General features: G+C 35.4%; 1 protein-coding gene across 5 annotated transcripts in view; it reads left to right on the top strand.

Moving 5' to 3' along the window:
• FSTL5 (follistatin like 5) overlaps nucleotides 1–24,371 on the top strand; it is an 811,548-nt gene that overhangs the window by 588,526 nt on the left and 198,651 nt on the right. For all 5 annotated transcript variants that reach the window (XM_050791292.1, XM_050791294.1, XM_050791296.1 and 2 more), the window contains one exon: nucleotides 14,533–14,653. In XM_050791292.1, coding sequence (XP_050647249.1) covers nucleotides 14,533–14,653 — 121 coding nt within the window. The remainder of the gene's footprint in view (nucleotides 1–14,532; nucleotides 14,654–24,371) is intronic.

Below are 24,371 nucleotides of genomic sequence, written 5' to 3' on the forward strand. Positions count from 1 at the left end.
CAACCCTGCTTCATCCATACCCTAGCAGTTTAAAGATGTCAGTCTTTATTGTCTTACGACTTTTGTAACTTATGATAAGAAGCCTGTTGTAATATTTACATTTGCCCTTCTGTGTGTAATGTGTGTCTTTTTTCTGAAAATCAAACATTTCTCTTTATCTTTGGTCCTCTGTAGTATAAATATATTTCTGGCTTGTTAAAATATTAATTTTTTTAAAGAAAATTCTTGACCATTCATTATCAAGAATTTCTAATCTCTAATCTCAAATATTCTAATCTCTATTCTACCTCTTTTGGTGATTCTCATTGTACGTATTTTAGACTGATATTGACTGATTTCTTTTGGATACCCTGTTCTATTATTTCCCACTAATTTGCCCTTTATGTTTTAATTTCAATAATGTCCATTCACCTATATTCAGGTTCACTGAGTCTTTTCTTCAATGTGTCAGGACCTACTGATAAGTCTTCCAACAGTATTAATGCATTAATCCTCTCTCTCTCTCTCTCTCTCTCTGTGTGTGTGTGTGTGTGTGTGTGCACATGCTTTATTTCTTTTTTTTTTCTGTGTGTGTGTGTCTTATTTATTTATAGCATGTCCTTGAACACTTTTTTGCTTTTTCCATTTTTCTGCTAACATTACCCATCCATTCATGGATTTCTTCAGGCCTTTCCGCTGGAAATATTAACATATTAATAATAGTTATTTTAAATCCACTTTCTAATCTTTTTCAACAATAGGATTATATTTGAGATTAGTTCCATTGATTATTTTGTCTCTTAACAGCCTATTATTTTTTCTCTCTATTTTGTGTGTTTCATAATTTTTAGTTGAAATGTACATACTCTGTGCAAGGTAGGGGTGACCAAGTTTAAAGTGTTTTTGCCTGGAAGTAGGCATGCCTCTTTTTCTGGGAGATCTTTATTGAGAAGCTAAGCTTGTTTTAGTTTTATTAGCCACTATGATTACAATGTACTTACTCCTTTAGTGTTACTTTGTGCTTGTGGTGGGAGCTGTATTGATTGATCAAATTCTTCATTGTGCCTGGTCCATCCTCTGTTTTAAGTGTTCCCTGTGAGCCTGCACCCAAGAGAGGTTGTTTCTCATGCTCTTGTCCCTCTACCAGCAGTAGTTTGCTGTTGCTTGTTTGTTGGTTCTTTGCAAGCATGGGTGGTGCAGGACAAGGGGGTGTAATACATTTTTTTCACTCAGTATCAACCTTAGGTAGTTATATGCCTCTAAGCCTTTTGAGCAGAATTTTCTTAGTGTTCCTACCTTGTTCATGTTGGTAAGGGGTTTTTTGTTGTTGTTTTTTTTGTTTTGTTTTGTTTTGTTTTAGTTTTCTGGAACGAGGAGGGTCTTTCTCTTTTTTTAAAACTCAGTGGGTTTTCACCTGTGTTTTGAAAGGGACAGGATTGACAGCCTTTTTTTTTTTTTTTTTTTTTTTAAGCAGTTGAATACTTTATGTCACTAGGGGAAAGGATGCAGGTAAGAATTCTTTTTTCATTTTGTTTTGTTTTGTTTTGTTTCTCACCTCAGCATCAGCTGTTACTCAACACCAGGCCTGTATCATGAGGAATGCCTCTCTTGCCCCCAGTCTTTCTGAAGAGCAAATTGCAAGGTCTATTAAGAAGAGACTGCAAAAGTGACTGTCCTCTATGTCTGTGCTCCCAGGGTTTTATACTCTTACAACTTGTGCAAGTTCAGCTTTTAAGCTATTTTTAAAAAATTCGTTGTTTTTTTTTGTGCCTACTTGCATGGTGCCTTGTTTTCTTCCAGTGCCCTACTTTAGGTGGATAATTGCTGGTGTCTTGTCTCTTTTTAGAGGCTCCAGGGTTCCTTGAATTTGGGGATAGTTAGTTGATCTGCAAATCTAGCACTCAGATGGATTCCAGAAAGAAATTATTATGTAGATTATTTAGCTTCATCTCATTGTTTGGATAGAAATTCTTTCCATTTATATACCAAGATAAGGCCAGAACTCTGGAATCTGTATTCGTTTACTAATGATACAAGAGTTACCAGGATTTTAGGTTCTTTGAGCCATTCGGATAAGAATATTTTTGATGAAACCACAATAAAAGTGTTCTCGCTTTCAAAACATGGCAAAATATAGTTTAAAACCTAAATGAGATTTTTTTTTGCATTAATTTTTAAGAAGTACAATCTAAGTTGATTTAGGAAACAAGAAACTGGGATATTCTGCATATACATAGGGGAAGCTGTTCACTTTGAGATACTTATGTAAAGCTTACTTTGATTTTTTTTACTAACTCAGTTTTTTTGCATTTCAGTATTATACAAAGGATTTATGTAGGTCCCTTACAATTAAAAAAAATGATACATCTAGACTTTACGACCATTTAGAAAATATGCCCTTACCAATGAATCTGAAGCCTCCTATAGGCTTCTCTTCATTACACTCTCCTTCTTCTCCTGTGCATATGACTCCTACTGTGAATTATATGTTAACCCTTTTTTTGCTGCTCTTCATCTTTTTACCATAAATGTATATATCCCTAAGACATACAGTTTATTTTTTACTGTTTTTGGATGTTACATAAATGGAGGCATACTGTTTGTGTGTGTATGTGTTTAGTGACATTGTGTTTGGGGATTCATTCATATTGATGTCTCTAGCTATGTAAATATGGAATTTCAGAGCATGAAATGTAGAGCTAGATGACCTAGTTTTGAATTTTGTGCTGTGAACTTAACCTTCGTAGGGAAGTTACTTAAACTTTCTGAAATTTGTTTCTTTATGTGTAAACTATGGTAGTGTCAATACGTAAATAATATAGATAGGAATGATTCAAGGTTATATGAGTCGTCTTGAATTTTTTTTTTTTATTGTTATACTTTAAGTTGTGGAGTACATGTGCGCAAGGTCCCCTACATTTTGGAGAAAGAATACAAATTATAAAGAACAGTTAGCTATGTAAATGGATGTTTACTTCCAAAGAGGAAAGAAATTACAGCAAATCATAAATATATTTGCAAATTTTACAGAAATATATGGCCATATACACACATTGCAAAGCTACTATCAGATCTTTGAAACGGGCTTGTCCAAATGAGGAGCTCTTAATAAACTTGGACATTATTAGCTTCATGGCAAATCTGACTCTGCATATATTTAAAACACTTGGAATAGTGGTTTTGTAAAAGCAGTGTTATTATTCACCATGATTGTGTTGTGTGCTTAATCTGTTGTACCTGGGAGTTATTTGCAGATTTTTATTATTAAAATGGATGCTATAAACATTACTATAGCAAAATTTATGTGTGTACATTCTTATGTCTGAGTTGTATAATATGCTCATATTTGAGTTTATATTTTACAGACTGGTTTTGCCAATTTACAATTTCACTATGAGTTTATGCGACTTTCCATTGCTCTACATCTCAGTCAGCACTTGGGATTAGGCATTTTAATTTTGTAAATCTAATAGATGTTTAAATGGCATCCTTGTTGTTGCAGTAATGTAATTGTAATGATTAGTAGTGATATTGAACATCTTTTTACAAATATAAGTGGTATTTGTGATTTCGTTTTCAGGACATGACTTTTCACATCTTCATTTTTCTATTGAATTGTCAGTCTTTTGTTTTTTCCTTTATCAGTCACAGATAATGGGTTGCTTTGTCCAATTACGGCTTGTATTTTCATTGCTTTGATAATGTAATTTTACAAATAAGAATTCCTAACTCTGACATAGTTTAATTTGTAAACTACTTTTAAAATTATTTCATTTTGTCTCTCAATTTAAAATGTTATCCAATATCCAAATACCTGAGATTATAAAGATATTTTCTTACATTTTATATGAAAATATTTGAAGTTCTGTCTTTTACATATTTGTACTGTTTCCTTTGCTCTTGATTTTTGTGTATGCTGTGAGGTAGAAGTCCAGTTGAGAATTTTCTGTATGGCTAAACTTATCTAGTTGCTTCAGCCCTGTATACTTAATAGACTAATCTTTCTCTGCTAATTTGCCATGCTATGTCTGTCACATATCATAAATGTGGCATGGCTATCTATCTGTCATCTATATACTTGTCATTTATCTATTTCTTGGGACAGAGAAAGAAGAGAGACCTGAGAATATTGGTTGTTTCCAGAGAGGCTTTATCTGAATACACCACTTCATCTTAGTTTTAATCTTGTAGATGAGTCTTGATATATGGTAGAGGGAAGTCATCTTTGCTTTCTCTTTCTGTTTCAGGATTGTCTTGGCTTTTCATGCTCTATTACACTGTCTTACAAATCTAAATCAACTTTCGATTTCCTCAAAAAATGTGTTTTTTGTTTGTTTGTTTGTTTTGAGACAGGGTCTAACTCTGTCACTGAGGCTGGAGTGCAATAGAGCAATTTTGGCTCACTGCAACCTCTGCCTTTCAGGTTCAAGCTATTCTCCTGTCTTAGCCTCCCACGTAGCTGTGATTACAGGTGCACACCACCACACCTGGCTAATTTTTGTATTTTTAGGAGAAACGGAGTTCTGCCATGTTGGCCAGGCTGGTCTCAAACTCCTGACCTCAGTTGATGTACCCACCTAGGCCTCCCAAAGTGCTGGGATTACAGCCATGAGCTACTGTGCCCAGCCAACATGTTGGTTTTTATCAATTGAAGTTGTGTTGAGATTTTGGATTTAGTAATAATTGATACCTTTAAAATATTGAGTTCTAGTCATGTTTTCCACTGAGTAAGATATTCTTTAATACCTTTCAATAAACTATTATCATGTTCTCAATGAATATTGTTCATGTTGTATGTTGTATTTGTGAACTTTTTGTGATCTCATAGCTATTGTTACAAATCCTACTATTCTCATTTTGCCTACTCTACTTTCCTTTACCTTCTCCACGCTAGAATTTGAGGGACACCTCTTACCCTCTTTGTGTAGCTTTTCATAACCTATGAGCACTCCATAACCTATTGCACTGGGTCTACATATTGTACAAGTGTCTACTCAGGACAACTGCCACAGGCTTCTTCTGCTTGTCTTCTTTTTATTCTAACAAGAGAAATACCTGCAGCTCATTTTACTCAATTCAAAACTCTTTCAAGAGTGACTGTAGAAACTTCTATATTTCTAGGACCCTTTTACTTTTTTTTTTTTTTTTTTTTTTTTGAGACGGAGTCTCTCTCTGTCGCCCAGGCTGGAGTACTGTGGCCGGATCTCAGCTCACTGCAAGCTCCGCCTCCCGGGTTTACGCCATTCTCCTGCCTCAGCCTCCCCAGTAGCTGGGACTACAGGCGCCTGCCACCTCGCCCGGCTAGTTTTTTTTTTTGTATTTTTTAGTAGAGACGGGGTTTCACCGTGTTAGCCAGGATGGTCTCGATCTCCTGACCTCGTGATCCACCCGTCTCGGCCTCCCAAAGTGCTGGGATTACAGGCTTGAGCCACCGCGCCCGGCCCCCTTTTACTTTTAACAAATTACATTGTATTCCAAACCGCATTTATAAAACTTCATGAAACTTAACAACCATTTAGAACTTGTAGGTGTTTTCATTAAAGTTTCCCTTTTCCCTGATTATTCTGAGAGGTAGTTATTCCTAAATTATTATACTAACAGTAAGGAATTCTGAGAACTGTGGTCAAGAAGAGAACATTTCAATTAATTTGAAGATATTAGAACCTTTTTGCAGGATTATTTTCTTAAGTTTAAAAAAATAAAATTAATTATTTTACATTTATTATCTAATAATATTTTTACACAAAGTTCTCATCATTTTGGCTTTGCTTTTCATACCAGAGAATGCAGCTGTTTTATTTTCATTTACTTAATAATTTTAAGCAATAGTTTCAATCCATGTTGGTTGACATTTCTTTTCTATTGCATCTTTTTAAATTGATTCATGAAACAATTTACTTTAAGGAAAGTAGTTTTTAAAATGATGTATTGACCAAATTAAACGTATTTAATTTATTATTTCACAGTGTTATTTACTGATTCTATGTTAAGTATGTTAGTAAATAGGTTACTGAGAAAAATCTGTAGTTTATAGAAAATCTTATCCACTGTGAGATAATACTACCCTAGTCAATCTCAATATGTAGAAGTTTGCTTAAATTTATTTTATTGTTATTTTATGAAAATACATTTTGTTTACATAAAAAGCTAGGAAAATAGCTTTTACAGTATTGCAAAGTAAACGCATGTACTAGAAAACTCAGAATTTGAAACGAAGTTACGTTAATGTCAGTGTATATCAAAACATGTATTTTATACAGAAAACTGTATTTAAAGTGCAAATAATATTGGTAGCATACAATTTAGAACTATAAGGAGGAACATGATATGAAAAAGAAAGTGGGTTAACATTTAAAATTTACCATTTTATAACAGATGAAACATCTTTTAGATTGAAGCAATCTAAACAATATGATTAAAAACATGTGGTTAAATACAGGCCTGAAATTCAGCTGTTATGTACTGATATAATCAATACCTGGTTTTTACTGCCTTGTACATTCTGATTAACCAGTGCTCATCATCTATAGGTTGTTAAATGTTTTGTTACTCTTACATAATTGATTATAATCAGTTGGTAGTCACCATAAAAATTTCACAAGTTTACATACATGCTACAGGTGTTCTTTTTTCCAAAGTTCCCATTTACACTACCTTGAAAAATATATAAGCAATCAACTCAACAAAATAAATGATTTTGTGTTTTTTTCCTATAAACTCTTTCCAGACATCAATGCCTTAAGGCAACTCTGTAATGGTGTAGAGGCTCACAAAGATTTAATCGCTGAGGAAATATTTATGGAGTGTCTATTGGCAGTCAGATTATAAAGGTATAACGAGAGTTCGGAATAAATGGAAGATTTTGTCCCTGAATTCAGGGTGTCTGTTCTAAGGCTATAACTCTCAACTATGGCTGAGCCTCCACATCACACATTTGTTTTGATCTATTTAAGATTAGAAAACTGCTGAGAAAATAAAAGATCAGAAATGCTGTATCAGGATGGAGGTAAAGAGTAGGTTTGATATGTCTTTAGACATATAACAAAACTCAAAGCATAAATTTCAGGCTTGGCTAAAACTAATGGAGAATCTAAAAAAAAAAAAAAAAAGAATGTGTTAAGAATTATATAAAAAGAACAGCTAAATTCTTCAGTCTGTTTGGATGCTAATATGAGACCCCTCACCTTGTTTGGTGACCACAACCGAGTTATTCAACAGCAGTATATTTTAGTTTTCTTATCTGCAAAATGGGATTAATAATGGGGCCTTTTTGACAAAGTTGTTTAAATGATAAAATTTCATGTTTCATTTAAATTGAGCATAGCACTCGACATATTTACATGCTCAATAAATATTTACTATTTATTTTAAATAGACTGAAATATGGTGTTTTATTTTAAATATATTGAAAAGATCTATGTTTTATTCAAACTAATAAGAGGATATTAAAGTCTAGCTTGTTCAAAAAGCTGCCTGAAAAGGTGTTTATAAAATTGTGTATTCAAGAAAATTTTGGCTGGAATCTTTTAATTCCATTTAGAGGAAAGAGATAAAAATATGAACAAACAAATATAGCTTAGAAATGGTCATGGTAATTTAGATATGCTGTTTTAGAAAGAAGAGCAGTGTAACTAAAAGAGATTTGGTGTTATGGAATAACACAGATTTCAACAAAACACCTTGAAAGTTGTAGTCTTGGATAATTTTTACATCATTGGGTGAAGGAATCTAGATTATACTAGAAAGGGAAGACTGTACTCTCTAGGTAGCTCTATAGGACATACAGAAAAGTTGTTTATTTCAGGTTTTCAATAAATTTTAAAAGAATTATCTGAAAATATACATTAAAATATTAATATACAGTTTGGCATATTTGAACATAAACATAATCACAAATACCATCCACATATATTCAGAATTTTCACTGTTGTTTTTAATTATTCTTGTCCAGTGAACTAATTCTTTGTTGTGATCTGGTCTCCATGATATTTTCTGGTTGTAACGAGTTTTACACTTTCTTGCCCTGCATTTATGTCTATGTTATGCAGACTAGATATCTTGCTATTATATTTCTAGTCATCAATAATTTTTTTTTGCTCAAAATCTTTCTAAAAATACTCGACTCTAATCTTTCTCGACTAATTTATACAAAAGTCTGGCATTCCCCCATTATACTCTACAACATGTCAAATACCTGCTTACTGTTCACGTGGGGTACAGTCTTTTGTCTTTTCATTTAGCATTTCAGTTCCCTAACAGTGTTCTGTCTGTATGACCCCTGTTTTTAATGGTAGCCTGTGGTGAAAGCTGGAGTTACATTGTGAAATTTGTATCAATAGTTACTTTTTGTGGAGGTTCAAGCTCCAAATCCTCTCCTACTGTGTAGCTCATAAGGCTTTCCCTCATTAAATCAGTGAGAGTAGCACCACGACAGTTTCCTCAGGGAGTTGTAGAAATGTGGTATGATTGATCTTATATAATATGATATTGAGGATTTATATTTTTTTGAGAGTTATGAAGGAAATAATCAGTTAAACCGTATGACAGCCAGAGTGTACAATATGTTTCTCCTTCCCTCCTCTTCCTCCCCTTCTGCCTCCCCTCTCCTCATCCCTTCTTCTTTGACTCCTCCTCCTCCTTTTCCTCTTCTCCCATTTATCTCTTTCTTTCTCTTCTCTGATCTTTTTTTCCTTGTCAGAAGATTTTTATCATTTTCAAGGCCGGATTCAATAGCTCCATAATCATTTTCTTGTTTTCAATAAATCTGTAGTGTGTGTCAGTTTGAGGGAAGCTATTTTTAACAGAAATTCACCTAGCATAAATATAGGTAAAGTCAGAAATTATATCAGATGTGGTTTTGGAATACTATCATGTGAACTTTGGTAAGTCAGTGGATACTATCATATTTTAAAGATATAAATATTTTTTAAAAATCACATTTCAGAGGGAAAACAGTTTCTTTACCAAAAGATACTGACACAATTAGTTACATTTTACAAAAATGAAGTGAAGATAAATGCTCACTTTTTATTGATAAATATTGTATATAACATTAAAAACTGAGCAACACATTAAAAATTTAGAAATAAACATGAAAAATTCTAAATCCAAAATTAAAATTGGGAAGAGGTAATGAACAAAAAACTCTTAGAAAGTAAATCTTCAGAGTAAATATCTGGGAAAAAATCTTTAAGACTATTTATAGTAAAGTGTATTGAAAATTTGCCAATTACATCTTAAAAAGCTGGAGAGGATGTGGAGAAATAGGAACGCTTTTACACTGTTGGTAGGAATATAAATTAGTTCAACCATTGTGGAAGACAGTGTGGTGATTCCTCAAGGATCTAGAATGAGAAATACCATTTGACCCAGCAATCCCATACCTGGGTATATTCCCAAAGGATTATAAATCATTCTACTATAAAGACACGTGCTCACGTATGTTTATTGCAGCACTATTCACAATAGCAAAGGCTTAGAACCAACCCAAATGCCCATCATTGATAGACTGGAAAGTGGCACATATACACCATGGAATACTATGCAGCCATAAAAAAGAATGAGTTCATGTCCTTTGCAGGGACATGGATAAAGCTGGAAACCATCATTTTCAGCAAACAAACACAAGAACAGAGAACCAAACACCGCATGTTCTCACTCATAAGTGGGAGCTGAACAATAGAACACATGGACACAGGGTGGGGAACATCACACATTGGGGTCTGTCGGGGATTGGAGGTCTAGGGGAGGGATAGCATTAGGAGAAACACCTAATGTAGATGACAGGTTGATGTGTGCAGCAAACCACCATGGCACTGTATACCTATGTAACAAATCTGCACATTCTGCATGGTATGTATCCCAGAACTTAAAGCATAATAATAATAATAATAATGATAATAAAAAGAATTTTCTGTACCAGCACCTCATATCCTCATTCTCTGCAGCTGAGAAAAGGGGTTGAATACAGGGGTTGATATGTTTTACAATGTTGTCTTTTGACTCAAACTTCAGCGTATCTACCCAGCCTTTCTTCTATGGGCACATGCACTCTCACTACATTTCCAGCCTTTTTTCTTCAAACCTGGTAGTATATTTTACCTTTTTTGTTTTGAGCATTTTTTCTCAAATTTCCTCTTTGTTCTCTCTTCCTGTTTTTATCCCCGAGTTCAACTTATGATTGACAGGGAAGGCAGTGTGTTGTGGGAGCATGAAACACAGACTCTGGAGTAAGCCTACCTGGTTTCCAATCCTAGCTCTGCTAATTAGAGGCCAAGTGGAACTAGTAGCTTACTTGACATCTTAGCATCCCTGGCTAGAAAGTGAGAGAATATTAATAGATCTTGTTTTATAGGTTTAATATACAGATGAAATGTGTCCATTTTTGTGAAGTGTTTACAGTAATGTCTGGCATACTGATAACTGCTTTATAAATAAAGATTAAATGCATTGAGTTTTGTCTCGATAATTTGTAGTTAATTAGCTTTCTGTTGCTGATAGCAATGTTTTGGAATGCGAAAGTGTTTCTTCTTCATATAAATATGTCAATTATTCTTTCTTTTTTGATTTCTAATTTTTGTCATACTCAGTGAAGATTTCATTAACTAAGACTATATATAGTTTTATTATGGCTTTTTTTTGTATTTAAGTATTTCATATAGATTTTAGTTTAACAACAGCTTTACTCTGCTATTCTCCACAAACCGTAAAATTAACCCATTCAAAGTGTGCAATTCAGTGCTTTCTACTGTATTAGCAAAATTGTGCAGCCATCATGGCTGTCAAAGTTTAGAATATTTTCATCCCTCCAAAAAGGACTTCAGACTTATTAGCAGGTGTTTTCCCCTCCCCCATCCCCTCAGTCCCTGGTTACCACAAATCTGTCTTCTATGTCTATGGATGTGGTCATTCAGGACGTCATACAATTAGACTCAGACAGTTTGTGACTTTTTGTGTCTGGCTTCTTTCACTTAGAATATTAATTTCAAGATTCATACAAAGGCCCTAAGGCCGAAAAGAAAGGTTTATTCATGTTGCAGTATATATTTGTACTTTATTCCTTTTTATTGTCAAATAATCTATACTCCATTGTATAGATATACTACATTTTATTTATCCATTCATCCATTGATAGACATTTGGGTTGTTTTCACTTTTTGCCTTTTATGAGTAATATAGCTATGCACATTTGCATACAGAAAGTATCAGACATGTTTTCAGTTCTTTTGGGTATGTACATAGGAATGAATTGCTAGTCCTAGGTAACTTAGTTTAGCTTTTTGAGGAGTGGCCAAACTGTTATCCAAAGCACAGGCACCATTTAATATTCTCACTAGCAATGCGTGAAGGTTCCAAATTTTCCACATCCTCTCCAACATCTGCAACTGTCTCTTTTTTATTTTAACCAATGTAGAGTATATGAAGTATCTGAGGTTTTTATTTGCATATCCTTAGTGACTAGTAATGCTGAACGTGCTTTTATGTGCTTATTGTTCATTTGTAAATCTTTTGAGGAATGTTCGTTTGAATCCTCTACCCATTATTTTAATTAGACTATTTGTTTTATTTTGTTTTGTTTTGAGACAGAGTTTCACTCTGTCACCCAGGCTGGAGTGCAGTGGAACGATTTTGGCTTACTGCAACCTCCACCTCTCGGGTTCAAGCAATTCTTGTGCCTCAACCTGCTGAGTAGCTGGGATTATAGGCATGTGCCACCATGCCCAGCTAATTTTTGTATTTTTAGTAGAGACGAGGTTTCCCCATGTTGGCCGGCTGGTCTCGAACTCCTGACCTCAGGTGATCTGCCTGCCTTGGCCCCCCAAAGTGTTGGGATTACAGGTGTGAGCTACCATGCCCAGCCTATTTGCTTTATGATTGTTGAATTGTAATTACTCTTTATATATTCTGAATAGAATATCCTAATCAGATAAATTTTCTTCAAATATTTCCTCTTTTCTACAGGGTATCTCTTTACTTTCTTGATGTCTTTTGAGCAGCAAAAAAATTTTACTTTTTATAAAGCTGAATTTACCTATTTTTCTTTGGTATGTTGTGTGTGGCTGTTGAGATTCACTCTTAGTGGTAAGCTAACGATTGAACAGGGATTTAATTAAATGCCTTGCATCAGTAAGTCTCCCAGGCTTTGTTGAGGTTCTCTATCTCTGTTTTGTGTTACAATATGAGTGTTCCTATATAGTTCACGACTCTGTCTTAGCCTTCAATTTCTGCTTGTGTAGAGCCTTATGTGCAGCTAGAGATGAGAGAATAGGGATTCACACGTCTCTGCTGAGCGTGCACACAGTCCTGCACATTTGTGTGGCCTTCTAGACGCCTAGGAATTTGTGGAACTCTACAAATTTCTCTACGGAGAGCCCATTCCTCAGGTTTATCTTGTAATGTTTATTTTGTCAAACACTACTGTTATCTACAACTAGTATCTCTGTTGCAGAAAGTTGTAATGTTAAACAACTGCTGTTGTTTCCTTTCATAAAGACTTTAGGGGGCAGGTGTGGTGACTGATGCCTGTAATCCCAGCACTTTGGGTGGCTGAAGCAGGAGTTCAAGACCAGCCTGGCCAACATGGTGAAAACCGAGTGTCTCTACTAAAAATACAAAAATTAGCTGGGCGCAGTGGCCCACTCCTGGAATCTCAGCAATTTGGGAGGCTGAGGCAGCTGAATCACCTGAGGTCAGGAGTTCGAGACCAGCCTGGCTAACATGGTGAAGCCCTGTTTCTACTAAAAATACAAAAAATTAGCCAGGCGTGGTGGCACGTACTTGTGGCGCCTGTAATCCCAGCTACTCGGGAGGCTGAGGCAGGAGAATCGCTGGAACCCGGGAAGCAGACGTGGCAGTGAGACGAGATCATGCCATTGCACTCCACCTTGGGCAACAAAAGCGAAACTCCATCTCAAAATAAAAACTAAAACAAAAACAAAAACTAACCGAGTGTGATGGTGTGCCCCTCTGCTCCCAGCTACTCAGGTGGCTGAGGCAGGAGAATTGATTGAACCCGGGAGGCAGAGATTGCAGTGAGCCAAGATCATGCCACTGCACTCCAGAGCCTGGGAACCCTGTCTCACACACACACATACACACACACACAGACATTAGGGAAGGGATGGGACTCTTTACACTGAGTGAGCTTTAAGTGTTGCTCAAAGCTCAAATAAAAAAAAGTCATGAAAATGTATATTTTTGAGGAGCTGCTAATCTATCCAAGAGGTACAATTCTCTCAGGATGCGGTCTTGGAGGAGCTTCAGACTTGCTCTTTCCCTTCCAATGTCTTCTAGGATGATGATTTTCATAGCTGGCATAATTTCAAGGAGCCTAGTTCAAGGCCACCATGCAGCTGTGGAGAGGTGTTGAGGAAGTAAAGTTAAAATGCCACATAAATTTTGCCATTCTTATTAGGAGCCAGCCACTTTTTGAATAAATACTCTGTGGGCTATTGTGAGCCTTTCTCTATTTCCAGAATTCTGAAAAAAAAAAAAAAAAATGATTTTGGCAATGTTTGCCAGAATAATCATTATTGTAATGGAAGAGAAAATTTTCTGATCTTTGCTGTTCTGGAGGTGCTTCATGGATTTGATTTTAACAGTGCAAGTTTATTTCCTTTCTTTTTTTTTTTTCAAAATGATTATGCATTTATCTCCATTATTTTGAAGTGGTATGGTTATTTTATTCAAATATGTTGATGGTATCTGGGCTTGGAAAATAAATGCTATTCTATGTTATGTCTATAAATGTTATCACCGAGATCACACTGCTTTAATAATTATTTTTATTGGTAAATATATAATTAAGTAATATAGAAGTAGTAGATAACTACCAGGGTGAAGAATGCAGTTAACAGGTGTTTGTTCTAGCCATTCATAAGAAGAAAACACCTTATAGCTGTGCTAATCTTTTTTTAAATTTTTTTATTTGTAATTATTTATTTATATAGAGATAGAGTCTCACTCTGTTGCCCAGGCTGGATTGCCGTGGCACGTTCTTGGGTCACTGCAACCTCTGCCTCCCAGGTTCAAGCAATTTTCCTGTCTCAGCCTCCTGAGTAACTGTGACTACAGGTGTGTGCCACCACACACAGCTAATTTACATATTTTTAGTAGAGACATGACTTCATTGTGTGGGCTAGGCTGGTCTTGAACTCCTGACATCAAGTGATCCACCTGCCTTGGCCTCTCAAAGTGCTGGGATTACAGGGGTGAGGCCACCGTGCCTGGCTGGCCTGTATTAATCTTGAAAATGGGAGCTAAATTAGAGCACATATGTGGAAACTAACTAACTTTATATATTAAACACACATTTCAAATAAATATTTAAAAGCTATATTTATGAGTTGAGATGATGCTTTTCAAACAAAACACATTGTTAGAAAATTATAATTACAGATCCTTTACACTTATACACCCAACAATGCTCATGTTGATAATTTTAAAACAATATTTGAGTCTATTTGTTTTGCACCTGAATATGCCTTTTAAAAAACGAAATTGTTGCAATTAATTCAAAATGCAAACACCTTGTTTTATTTTATTTTTTAATAGGATTTTGGAGATGATGGGTCCTTGTACATTACCAAGGTGACCACAACTCACATGGGCAATTACACCTGCTATGCAGATGGCTATGAACAAGTCTATCAGACTCACATCTTCCAAGTGAACGGTAAGAAATGATTTTTGTTACCCTGATGATTCAAAGAATACCATAATTTATTAGGAAGGGAAGCCTTCAATTTTTTTAATTTTGCAAGGTACTAATAATATTTCAAGTTTTGTGACTCAACTGATAATGTAAACGTTTTTTAAGTAAAAAACAAAACAAAACAAAAACCACACACAAAGTTTCCAAGTGAATAAGCACTATAAATTAGTACTATTATTATTATCATAAAATGTTAAGTAACTCATTTTAATTGGAAAATTAGAACACAAAAAATTTACATTGTTTTAGTTTAGAATATTAACAACTAGGCAAGCATAAATTTTTAGAAACAAAAATTTTAAATAGATCATCTATTTAATTGATTGCATTAATGATATAGACTACTATTATTCATGTATAACAAATTTTATACTCTTGATGGTTAATTTACTGGCTGTCTATGAAAGTGGACCAGGTGGGCTGATATCACTCCTACAATCAGAGCTTTTCTTTATTTCTGATTTAATTTAAATTGTAGTTATTTACTAGCATTAATAATTGCATATGTGACTTATTAGTAAACATTTCATTTCCATAATTTATTGTAATATATATATGTTAATATACTCTACGATTTATAAAAAGGAGGCAGAAACTTACTTGGCTTTCTGTCGGAAAAGCAAGATGGCTAGTGTGATGAGCATGAATTTAGAGGAGAGTGGCAGATAATGAGCTTGTAGAGGTAGCCTTGGGGCAGATCACATGGAACCCTGTGGACCTAGGTAAATATTTGGATTTCCATTCTAAGTATAAGGGGATGCTATCAAAGTGTTTCGTATATGGAGTAGCACATTCTGATTTTTTTTTAAAAACAAATGAATAGTTTAAAGACTATTTTAGTGTCTAAGTAAGAGATAGTGGTAGCTTAAAATATAGTCTTAATGGTGGAGTTATAAAGAAGTGGTCACATTTGGAGTATATTTTCAAAGTACTTCTGTGAGTATCACTGAGGAATAGCATGTGAGTGCGAGAGTCAAAAAATGATCTTAAGGAATCTGAAGGAAACAGTTAGGTATATGGGTGTGCCATTTACTGCTTTGGAGAAGGAACACATTTTGGGATTGGGTGAGATTACATTTTAGCATGTCAACTTAAATATAATTATCGATGGAAATGTCAAGTATTCAATTGAGGAACATGAAAGCCCAAAGTTGTATGTTCAGGTAATATCAATATGTATAAATTGCACTTAAAGTCATAAATCTGAGCTTAATTAGGTCACGTTAGAAATAAGTATAGATGGATATGAAGTCAGAGGATTGAGTCTTGGATCTGAGGTTAACAAGTGGAGAAGACTGAGAAGGAGAACCCTGTGATGAGAAGTACGCATACTGGAAATCAATAAATAAAATGTTCCAAAAAGTTTGAAAATATTGGGCAATCTGATTTAACTATTGTTGACACTCCAAAGGAGCAGATCTAGTTCTTGGTTTCTGGTGAAAATACAGTTGGCATCGAGACATAATCAAATCTTTGAACCCAACTTTCCATGAAACCAGGGAAGAAAGCAGGCAAGACGCAAAGTTGATTCATGCTGTTCCCAGTGGCCTCAGATGTTTGGAGATGGACTTTCATATACATAGTAATTACACCTGCTGATACACAATCTTGAGGGAGTAGGACAAGTGTGTGCTGAGGATGCTTCTCCCTCTATGTAAATGCTGCATCCATGGGGAAATTGTTCTTGCACATATGGCCCTCACTTTCTATTTTGTGGCGAATGCTTACTGACTGTTTGCCTATTCAACAAGATTAGTGTCCTGCCTTTTTTTTTTTTTTTCCAACATTAGAGAGAGAGTGAGTCTCCAATTGTGTTTTTGGCTAACAATTAATTCTGTTTTTTATCTCTTATCCTCACTCCCAGTCCTAGTTCTTTCACGTAAGAGTTCCTAGTAGTTTTTAGAGTGTATGGTGCATGTTCCCCACCTGCATCAGAATTGCATAAAAGAAAAGATCACAAGTGCAGAACCCTGGCCTTCACCAGCACTCTCAGGAAGTCTGATTTGAAATCTGCATTTTGAAAAGCGTCTCAGGAAATTAGGATACGTGGTAAAGTGTGACAACTATTCTAAACGGCTGCTCTTTAGGAGCTGCTGCTCCTCATTCATGTCTGATGTAGGTTTCTTACATAACTTACTCATTTGCCATGCCCCAGCTGAGAAACCCACGGAGGAGACTTTGAGCCAAACTGTGGGCTTTCATGTTGCAAGGTTGCACTGAGCAGCACTGGTGAAGGGCAGCTTCCCTATTTCATCCCCTCCCATGAATGAACTGCTTACTCTCTGATCTCAGGTTTTTCTGAAGACGGAATATGGGAATAAAGAAATAATGAGGTCTCAGAAACAGAGTGCTCCCCATCAGCCTTAGCATTATGAATTAATGAAAAGGAATTCAATATTAGCAGTGATTTCTTGTGCTGAACTCCAATGCTTTTCCTTTTCGAGGTACAAGGGTCCCTGAACCAATATCCCACAGGGAGCAAAACCAGTTTCTTTCCATTACGTCCCATAACATTTAAACTGCTCTGACTTTCTTGGTATAAAGACTTTCAGGAAGGGATGGGGTTTGGAGAGAAAACCAATGATATTATCATCGCTGAGAGGGCAAACAAGATGAGAAGTATAATTTAAGCACTAGATTTCAGTACTTGTGTGCAATTATTGACCTTTCCAAGACCAGCTTTTGCCAAGTATCGGTGATAAAACTATGATTATAGTCAATTCAAGAGAGAAAGGAAAGTGAAAAAATAAAGAACACGTCTATCATTAACTCTTTTAAAGGAGAACATTTGCTGAAAGTTAAGAGAGAACTTTGCAGTAGCTGCAAGGCGCCTGCATTCAAGGGAATGGATTTTATAAAAGTTATAGATATGATCATCTTTTATGCTGATGGGAATAATCCAGTAAAGATGAAAAGCAGATAATTTATAAGACAAAAAGGATAATTATAGTAACAAATCAATTAAATTTAAAATTGATGTGATCTAATTCACAGAAGGACGGACTGATCTTTGGAAGATGAATAGTTCCTCTGTTGAAACACAGAGAAAGACACACTGTTTGGGAAAAGATTCACGGTGCAGGAGCATGAGGACGTCCTTTTTGCATTACCTGAATTTTCTTAAGGGAAATGAATAATACCAATGGTTGAAAGTGAAGAGTTTATAATAGCTTTAATGGTTGTGAGAGGGAAGGAAATGTCAATTAATTATCTTGCAATGCAGGAGGGTGATTGAAATAACAATATGTAGTTGGTATGTTGGGGAGAGCTTGTAGTATTCATGAAGCATGTTTTCCTTCTGTTGTGGTTGACTGTAAAGTAGCCATGAGAGAAAAAAAAAAGACTGATTTAGCAAGCGTTTGTTTGTCAGGTGAGTAAGTGGGGGATAGTTAGGAGTGAAGAAGTTAAATAAGTTTACAAGGGATTGATTACGGTAGGTCACAGACTAAGTGTGAGATAAGGACACAGGTGAGGACATGATAAATGTGACATGAAAATTGACTGGCATTCCCAAGGATCAAATATTACTAGAATAAGGTACTAGAGAGGAAGATATGCAATACCCTCACTCAAAGCATTTTCAGTTTCTAAAAAAATGTTTCTAGTTAGGTCAAGTCTATATAAAGGACTCTGTGGACCACTAAGGTTTGCTAGGGTTTTAAGCAGCCCAAATGTCCTAATCTAATTTGCCACTTCTAGTCTTAACCACTAGGAGAAATAAGGTATAAAATATCACTAATTTATCAAATTCAACTATCATTGATCAAAAACTTGTTCTGCTGCATTTATATCAACAAGGGAAGGCAATAAGTTTGTTTCAAAGTTCATTTTATATTTGTTTTTAACAGTGAGGGATTAACTTTAATTGCTATAACATAGACCCAAAAGGCCAGGGGCTCAAAGGAGATATGAGTGTATTCTTCTAACATATAAAAAGATAGGGCGGTTTGGGGATGGCAGATCTATAATGTCTTCAGTATCATAAGCTTCCCCTATTATGATTAGCAAACAGTTTCTACCCTCAGTCTCATCCTCTGACTTCAAAATGGCTGTGAAAATTCTGTAGACCTTTCAACAAGGAAACAGGAAGAGGCAGGAAGGGGGAAATGACACCTGGCACATGAGAAACAACTTTTTTTTTTTATTTTGAGACGAGTCTTGCTCTGTTGCCCAGGCTGGAGTGCAGTGGCGCGATCTTGGCTCACTGAAAACTCCGACCCCCAGGTTCAAGCAATTCTCTGCTTCCGCTTCCCCAGTATCTGGGATTACAGGATTACAGGTGCCCTCCACCACTCCTGATTATTTTTTTTTCTTTTTTTTAGTAGAGACAGGTTTCACCATCTTAGCCAGGCTAGTCTTGAACTCCTGACCTCGTGATTCACACGCTTCGGCCTCCCAAAGTGCTGGGATTACAGGCATGAGCCACCGCACCCAGCCGAGAAAGCACTTTTTAAAAAGGTTTTAATGAAAGCACCAGTCGTAACTTCCATTGATCCTCCCTAAACGAAAACACATGGCACAATATATTTTTCTGACTGTGATGTATTGCCACCCACGACAATATAAAGATTATGTTATCTAAAAGAAAAGGGAAAATAAATATCAAGTAGGTAACCATCCACCTTATTTACAAAGTTTCTGATCTATCAAAATATTTCAACAAACAAAAACTAGAATAATGACACTTTATAATAACATATCTAGAAATGGTGGGATAAGTTACACAACCACAGCCCTAAAATGAGTACTGTCTCTTTTTTGGGGTGTTCCCCTCCTTTGGTTTTATGATGTTTTGTATTTGGCATAAGAACTTTAAACGCATGTTTTTTATGTCAAGAAGTATAGCAAACTTGGGATTACTCAAGTGTTATAAGTCAATAACAACAAACAGTAGTTGGGAATGAGGAATAATACTGGATAAAATACAATCAAAATGCAAGAAAATGCAAATTATCTACCAAATAGCACATTTATGGAATCCAATAAATCTCTAAAACTGGTTTAACTCATCTTATATTTTTCATTCACTTTTAGAAAAGCTTAAAAGCACCTTTAGAAAATCAGGTTTCAGAATTTAAAATATTTATCTTAACATATTTGTCAATTTGTAATAAAAATAAAATATGTCATTGATTACCATAACAAGCCCTGAAAATACCACAAGTTATTGGAATTAGTAAAAGAGTCTTTTTGAAGTTCAAAGTCTATTTGAATATCCTAGGGCATAAGCCAAATAAAAGTCTATCTATAGCCCTGTTCCTTTTCAAATAATGCAAAATTAGATTATTGAAATATGAAAGTGCTTCTGTGCCGTTGTCTGAAGAAACATTAGGTATAAATCAAAGTAGCTTGACTCTACCAGTGGATTTCATTTCATGCTTTTCCTTCTCTTTTTACATAAAGCAAATCGTCTTTAGATCTTAAGCGTACAGAATGTTTCATACAGAATGTTTGAAATTTTTAAAAGTCATCAGTGTTTACACTCCCCTCTGGGCAGAAAGCGTGTCCGTATTCACAGTAAAACTATATGCACACTGTTACTTCTCTCTCATTCAAATTATTTAAGCCCTCATACATAATATTGTGTGGATGTTTTTTCTACTGAAATAAGAAAACTTCTGCATAAAACGGTTGTTGTTTGTCGGTTTTACAAGATGTCTATATACAACACCCCGATTTTTCTCCTTCAAAGTTGGAAACATCTGTAAGAAAGACACAAGAATCAGATATACAGATATAAAGCATGACCTTCATTACTGAAAAAGCTATTATTTAGAAAACCCAGCTTAAGTCTGGGGCAACAATAGCTTTCTTTTTTGCATCATAGAATTCAGCTTCCTCATTTGGTCATAGGCAACACTGGAATATCTGCCCTGGGTCTGCTAAAGCTTCCTATCTAAGTTTGGCCAGATTGCAGAGAAATCTAGAAAGTGAGACAGTGAGATCTACAGAGCAGGAAGTAAGAGGTCTCCTTCACCCTCTCTTCTCCTCCCACTGAGAGTTAATACACGAGAGAGTGAGAAACTAGAGGGTTACCCTTGCTCACAGATTGTCAAACTGTGGTTCGTGCACAAGGAGCAACAGCAACATGTTTTAAAGGCAAATTCTCAGGGCTCATCTGTGGCTACAAATCAGAAACTCTAAGTAGGGTGTAGAACAATGTGTGTTCTAACAAACATTCCTGGTAATTCTGAAGATAAATTTTGAGAACTACAGTTTCCCTCCTAAAAAGATAACAAGTGGGAACGTTTCCCTTCTTCATATTCTTCAACTCTTTTTTCTTTTAATTTTGATTTAAAACTTTCCGTTGCTTGTCATCTAGGCGATTGGCTCTTGCTTGGCGGGTGGTATTGGCCATGTATCATTTCAGTCTTTTGCCACATGAGGCCCCACAGCAGACAGTATTCATGTCTTGCTCCACAGCCCACACAGGCCTCCTCATCTATGGTGAATGTCCCTTGATAACTACTTGCTGCCAAAGCTTGTCTGTCTGTCACTGTTCCTTAAGATTTTATTTATTAGGTAGGTTAGTGCAAAAGTAATTGCTTTTTTTTTTTTTTGCACTTACTTTTAATGGCAAAACTGCAATTACTTTTGCCCCAACCTAACTGCACAAGAATCTTTATCAACTACACTCAAGGCAGCCCTAATATTCCAGAGATTTGATGTCCTCAGGAATCCTCATTAACCAATGAGGGACACAAATCAGTGAGTAAGAAGCACAGCTACCCATTCACTCAATGGGAAACTCTTGAGGGGCATTCAACATTGTTCAAGGGGTCCACACTAGAATCCAGTCATTTTTTCCCCATAGTTATGAATCTCATGAATGCATCCCCCTTTTCCTCTTACCTTTTATTGTAGTTTTCCTTTCCATTGTCTAACTTTTCCCATTTTCACACTTGTGCCTCCTGGGATCACTTCTCAAATCAAAACTAGTGGAACCTAGGGTCTTTTCTCAGAGCTGCTTTTGGAGATATTCATATTTTAAATAAATTTCAAGTCCTTAACTCAATAACAATTGCTTCTCTATTGTAGCTTCCCCTAAGAACTACTAGTGGGCACCATGTTTGTTTACAGAAGACTTTGAACTATAATAAAACAGTACATTAATTAATTAACTTCAAAACCTCAAAATTCCCTCTATATGCTGTTTCTCATGTTAAATTATGTTCAGTTACACTGTTCAATAGAGTTCTTCAGAGGCTCTGTGATTAAATTAAATCATGATGTCAAGATACTTCAATTATTCAATAGCAAGAATTTGGACATGTTCAAAAATTAACACATAAATATTCTAATTATTAAATTCCCAGAGAGAAATAAAACTGAAGAAATTAAAGTTCCAAAAAATTAGTCCAGAGTAATTAATATCTAAAATTAAATTATTCTGCCCTTATAATTTAACGTCTAAAGAAAGTCCAAAAGTTTAAACTACATGTAAATTCCAAAGAGCCAAGTTTTTCCCTGATTTTTTATTATGGTCACTTTCAGGGAAAGAAGTCCTTGAAAATTGATGACTTTGGGGTAACTTAAACATTTGTATCCTGGGCTTATTCTCACTGGGGTTTGCAATTCATTTTCAAATGATCACATCCATGTTTTCTTTCTTTCTTTTCTTTTCTTTCTTTCTTTCTTTCTTTCTTTCTTTCTTTCTTTCTTTCTTTCTTTCTTTCTTTCTTTCTTGCTTTCTTTCTTGCTTCCTTCCTTCCTTCCTTCCTTCCTTCCTTCCTTCCTTCCTTCCTTCCTTCCTTCCTTCCCTCCTTCCTTCCTTCTTTCTTTCCTTTTTTTTTTTTTTTTTGAGACAGTCTTGTGCCACCACCCAGGCTGGAGTGCAGTGGCACGATCTTGACTCACTGCAACCTCTGCCTCCCAGGTTCAAGCAATTCTCCTGTTTCAGCCTCCCAAGTAGCTGCGATCACAGGTGCTTGCCACCATGCCCCACTAATTTTTGTATTTTAATAGAGAGGGGGTTTCACCATGTTGGCCACGTTCGTCTCAAACTCCTGACCTCAGGTCATCTGCCCACCTCGGCCTCCCAAAGTGCTGGGATTACAAGTGTGAGCCACCATGCCCAGCCTCATTCATTCTTTATTCAATATTTCCTTTTATACTGACTTCTGGTGTGTTCCATAACATTTAGAATGCCATTTTATCTCTATTACTGACTTATTAGTTATACCTTTTTAAAAATTTTTGTTAGACATTGCTATAAGCCACACATGCAATATGAAACTTAACATATTGTCATGTATTTTAAAATAATGTTTTACCACTTCATGTATAAAGTAAGAACCTTAAAACAGCACTCCTTGATCTCTGCCATTATCATCCTTTGTAATAATATTATCAAACATTTAACTTCTACATAGGTTATAAAACACACAATATGTTGTTCCATTTTTGCTTTAGAAGTTAAATATCTTTCAAGGAGGTTTTTAAAATTAGGCAAGAGAACAAAACAACTGCATTTCTGATCCTCCTCATTCTCTCATGTAAAACTGAATTTCTGAATTTTCATTTACCCTAATAAACATGCTTTAATAATTTCAAGTTCAGATCTGCTCCTAATACATTTTCTTGGCCATTGTTTGTGTGAAGGTATTTTTACTTTTATTTTTTAATTGAATAATATTGCTGTTGGATATTAATTTTAATTTTTTTTTTTTTTGAGACCGAGTCTCACTCTGTGTCCCCAGGTTGGAGTGCAGTGGCATGATCTCGGCTCACTGCAAGCTCCGCCTCCCAGGTTCACACCATTCTCTTGCCTCAGTCTCCTGAGTAGCTGGGACTACAGGTGCACGCCACCACGCCCAGCTAATGTTTTTGTATTTTTAGTAGAGACGAGGTTTCACCATGTTAGCCAGGATGGTCTCGATCTCCTGACCTCTTGATCTGCCCGCCTCGGCCTCGCAAAGTGTGGGGATTACAGGCATGAGCCACCGCGCCCACCCTTAGAATATTGAATTTCAAGTAGATAGTTTTTGGTTTTTATTTTTCTTTCAACAATTTATAGATGTTCTATTGTCTTCTGGCTTGTACTTGCATGGTTTCTAACAGGACATCTCCTATATTTCCAGTATTTCTAGTTTTTTTTTTTTTTTTTCATTTATCTGACTGCTTTTAAGATTTTCGCTTTATCATTGGGTATCAGTAATTTATATATGGTAAGCTTTGGTTAGTTTTGCTTTACTTGGATTTTTTTCTGCCAGAGATAACCCAGCTACTTGGAATTTGGGATATACATTTTTAAAACCTTTGAATAAACATTTCGCCATTATTTTTTCAAATAAATTTCTGTTTTCTCCATCCATTTGGATTCAAATTATGGGCATGTGTGTATGCTTGATATTTTCCCATAAATCACTGGGCTCTGTTCCTTTTTTTTCTCTATGTATCTTCAACATTTTTACTTACTGTACTTCACTTTCAATAGCTTTTATGCTCTGACTTTAAGGTCATATTTTTTTCTTTTAACTGTATGTCTAATCAGCTGTTATTCTCTACCAGAGGTTTTTTTGCTAAATTTATTTTAGATATTATATTTTTCCATGATATAAATTCTATTTAAAAATAATTTTTACTTATTCTTTCATTGTATTTGTGTTTTCCTTTAAAATTTTAAACATATTTATACTGGCTACTTAAAGTCCTTGCCGGCAAATTTTATCATGTCTGA

This window comes from Macaca thibetana, chromosome 5, assembly GCF_024542745.1.
Source record: "Macaca thibetana thibetana isolate TM-01 chromosome 5, ASM2454274v1, whole genome shotgun sequence".
In the NCBI taxonomy this organism is placed as follows: Eukaryota; Metazoa; Chordata; class Mammalia; order Primates; family Cercopithecidae; genus Macaca; species Macaca thibetana.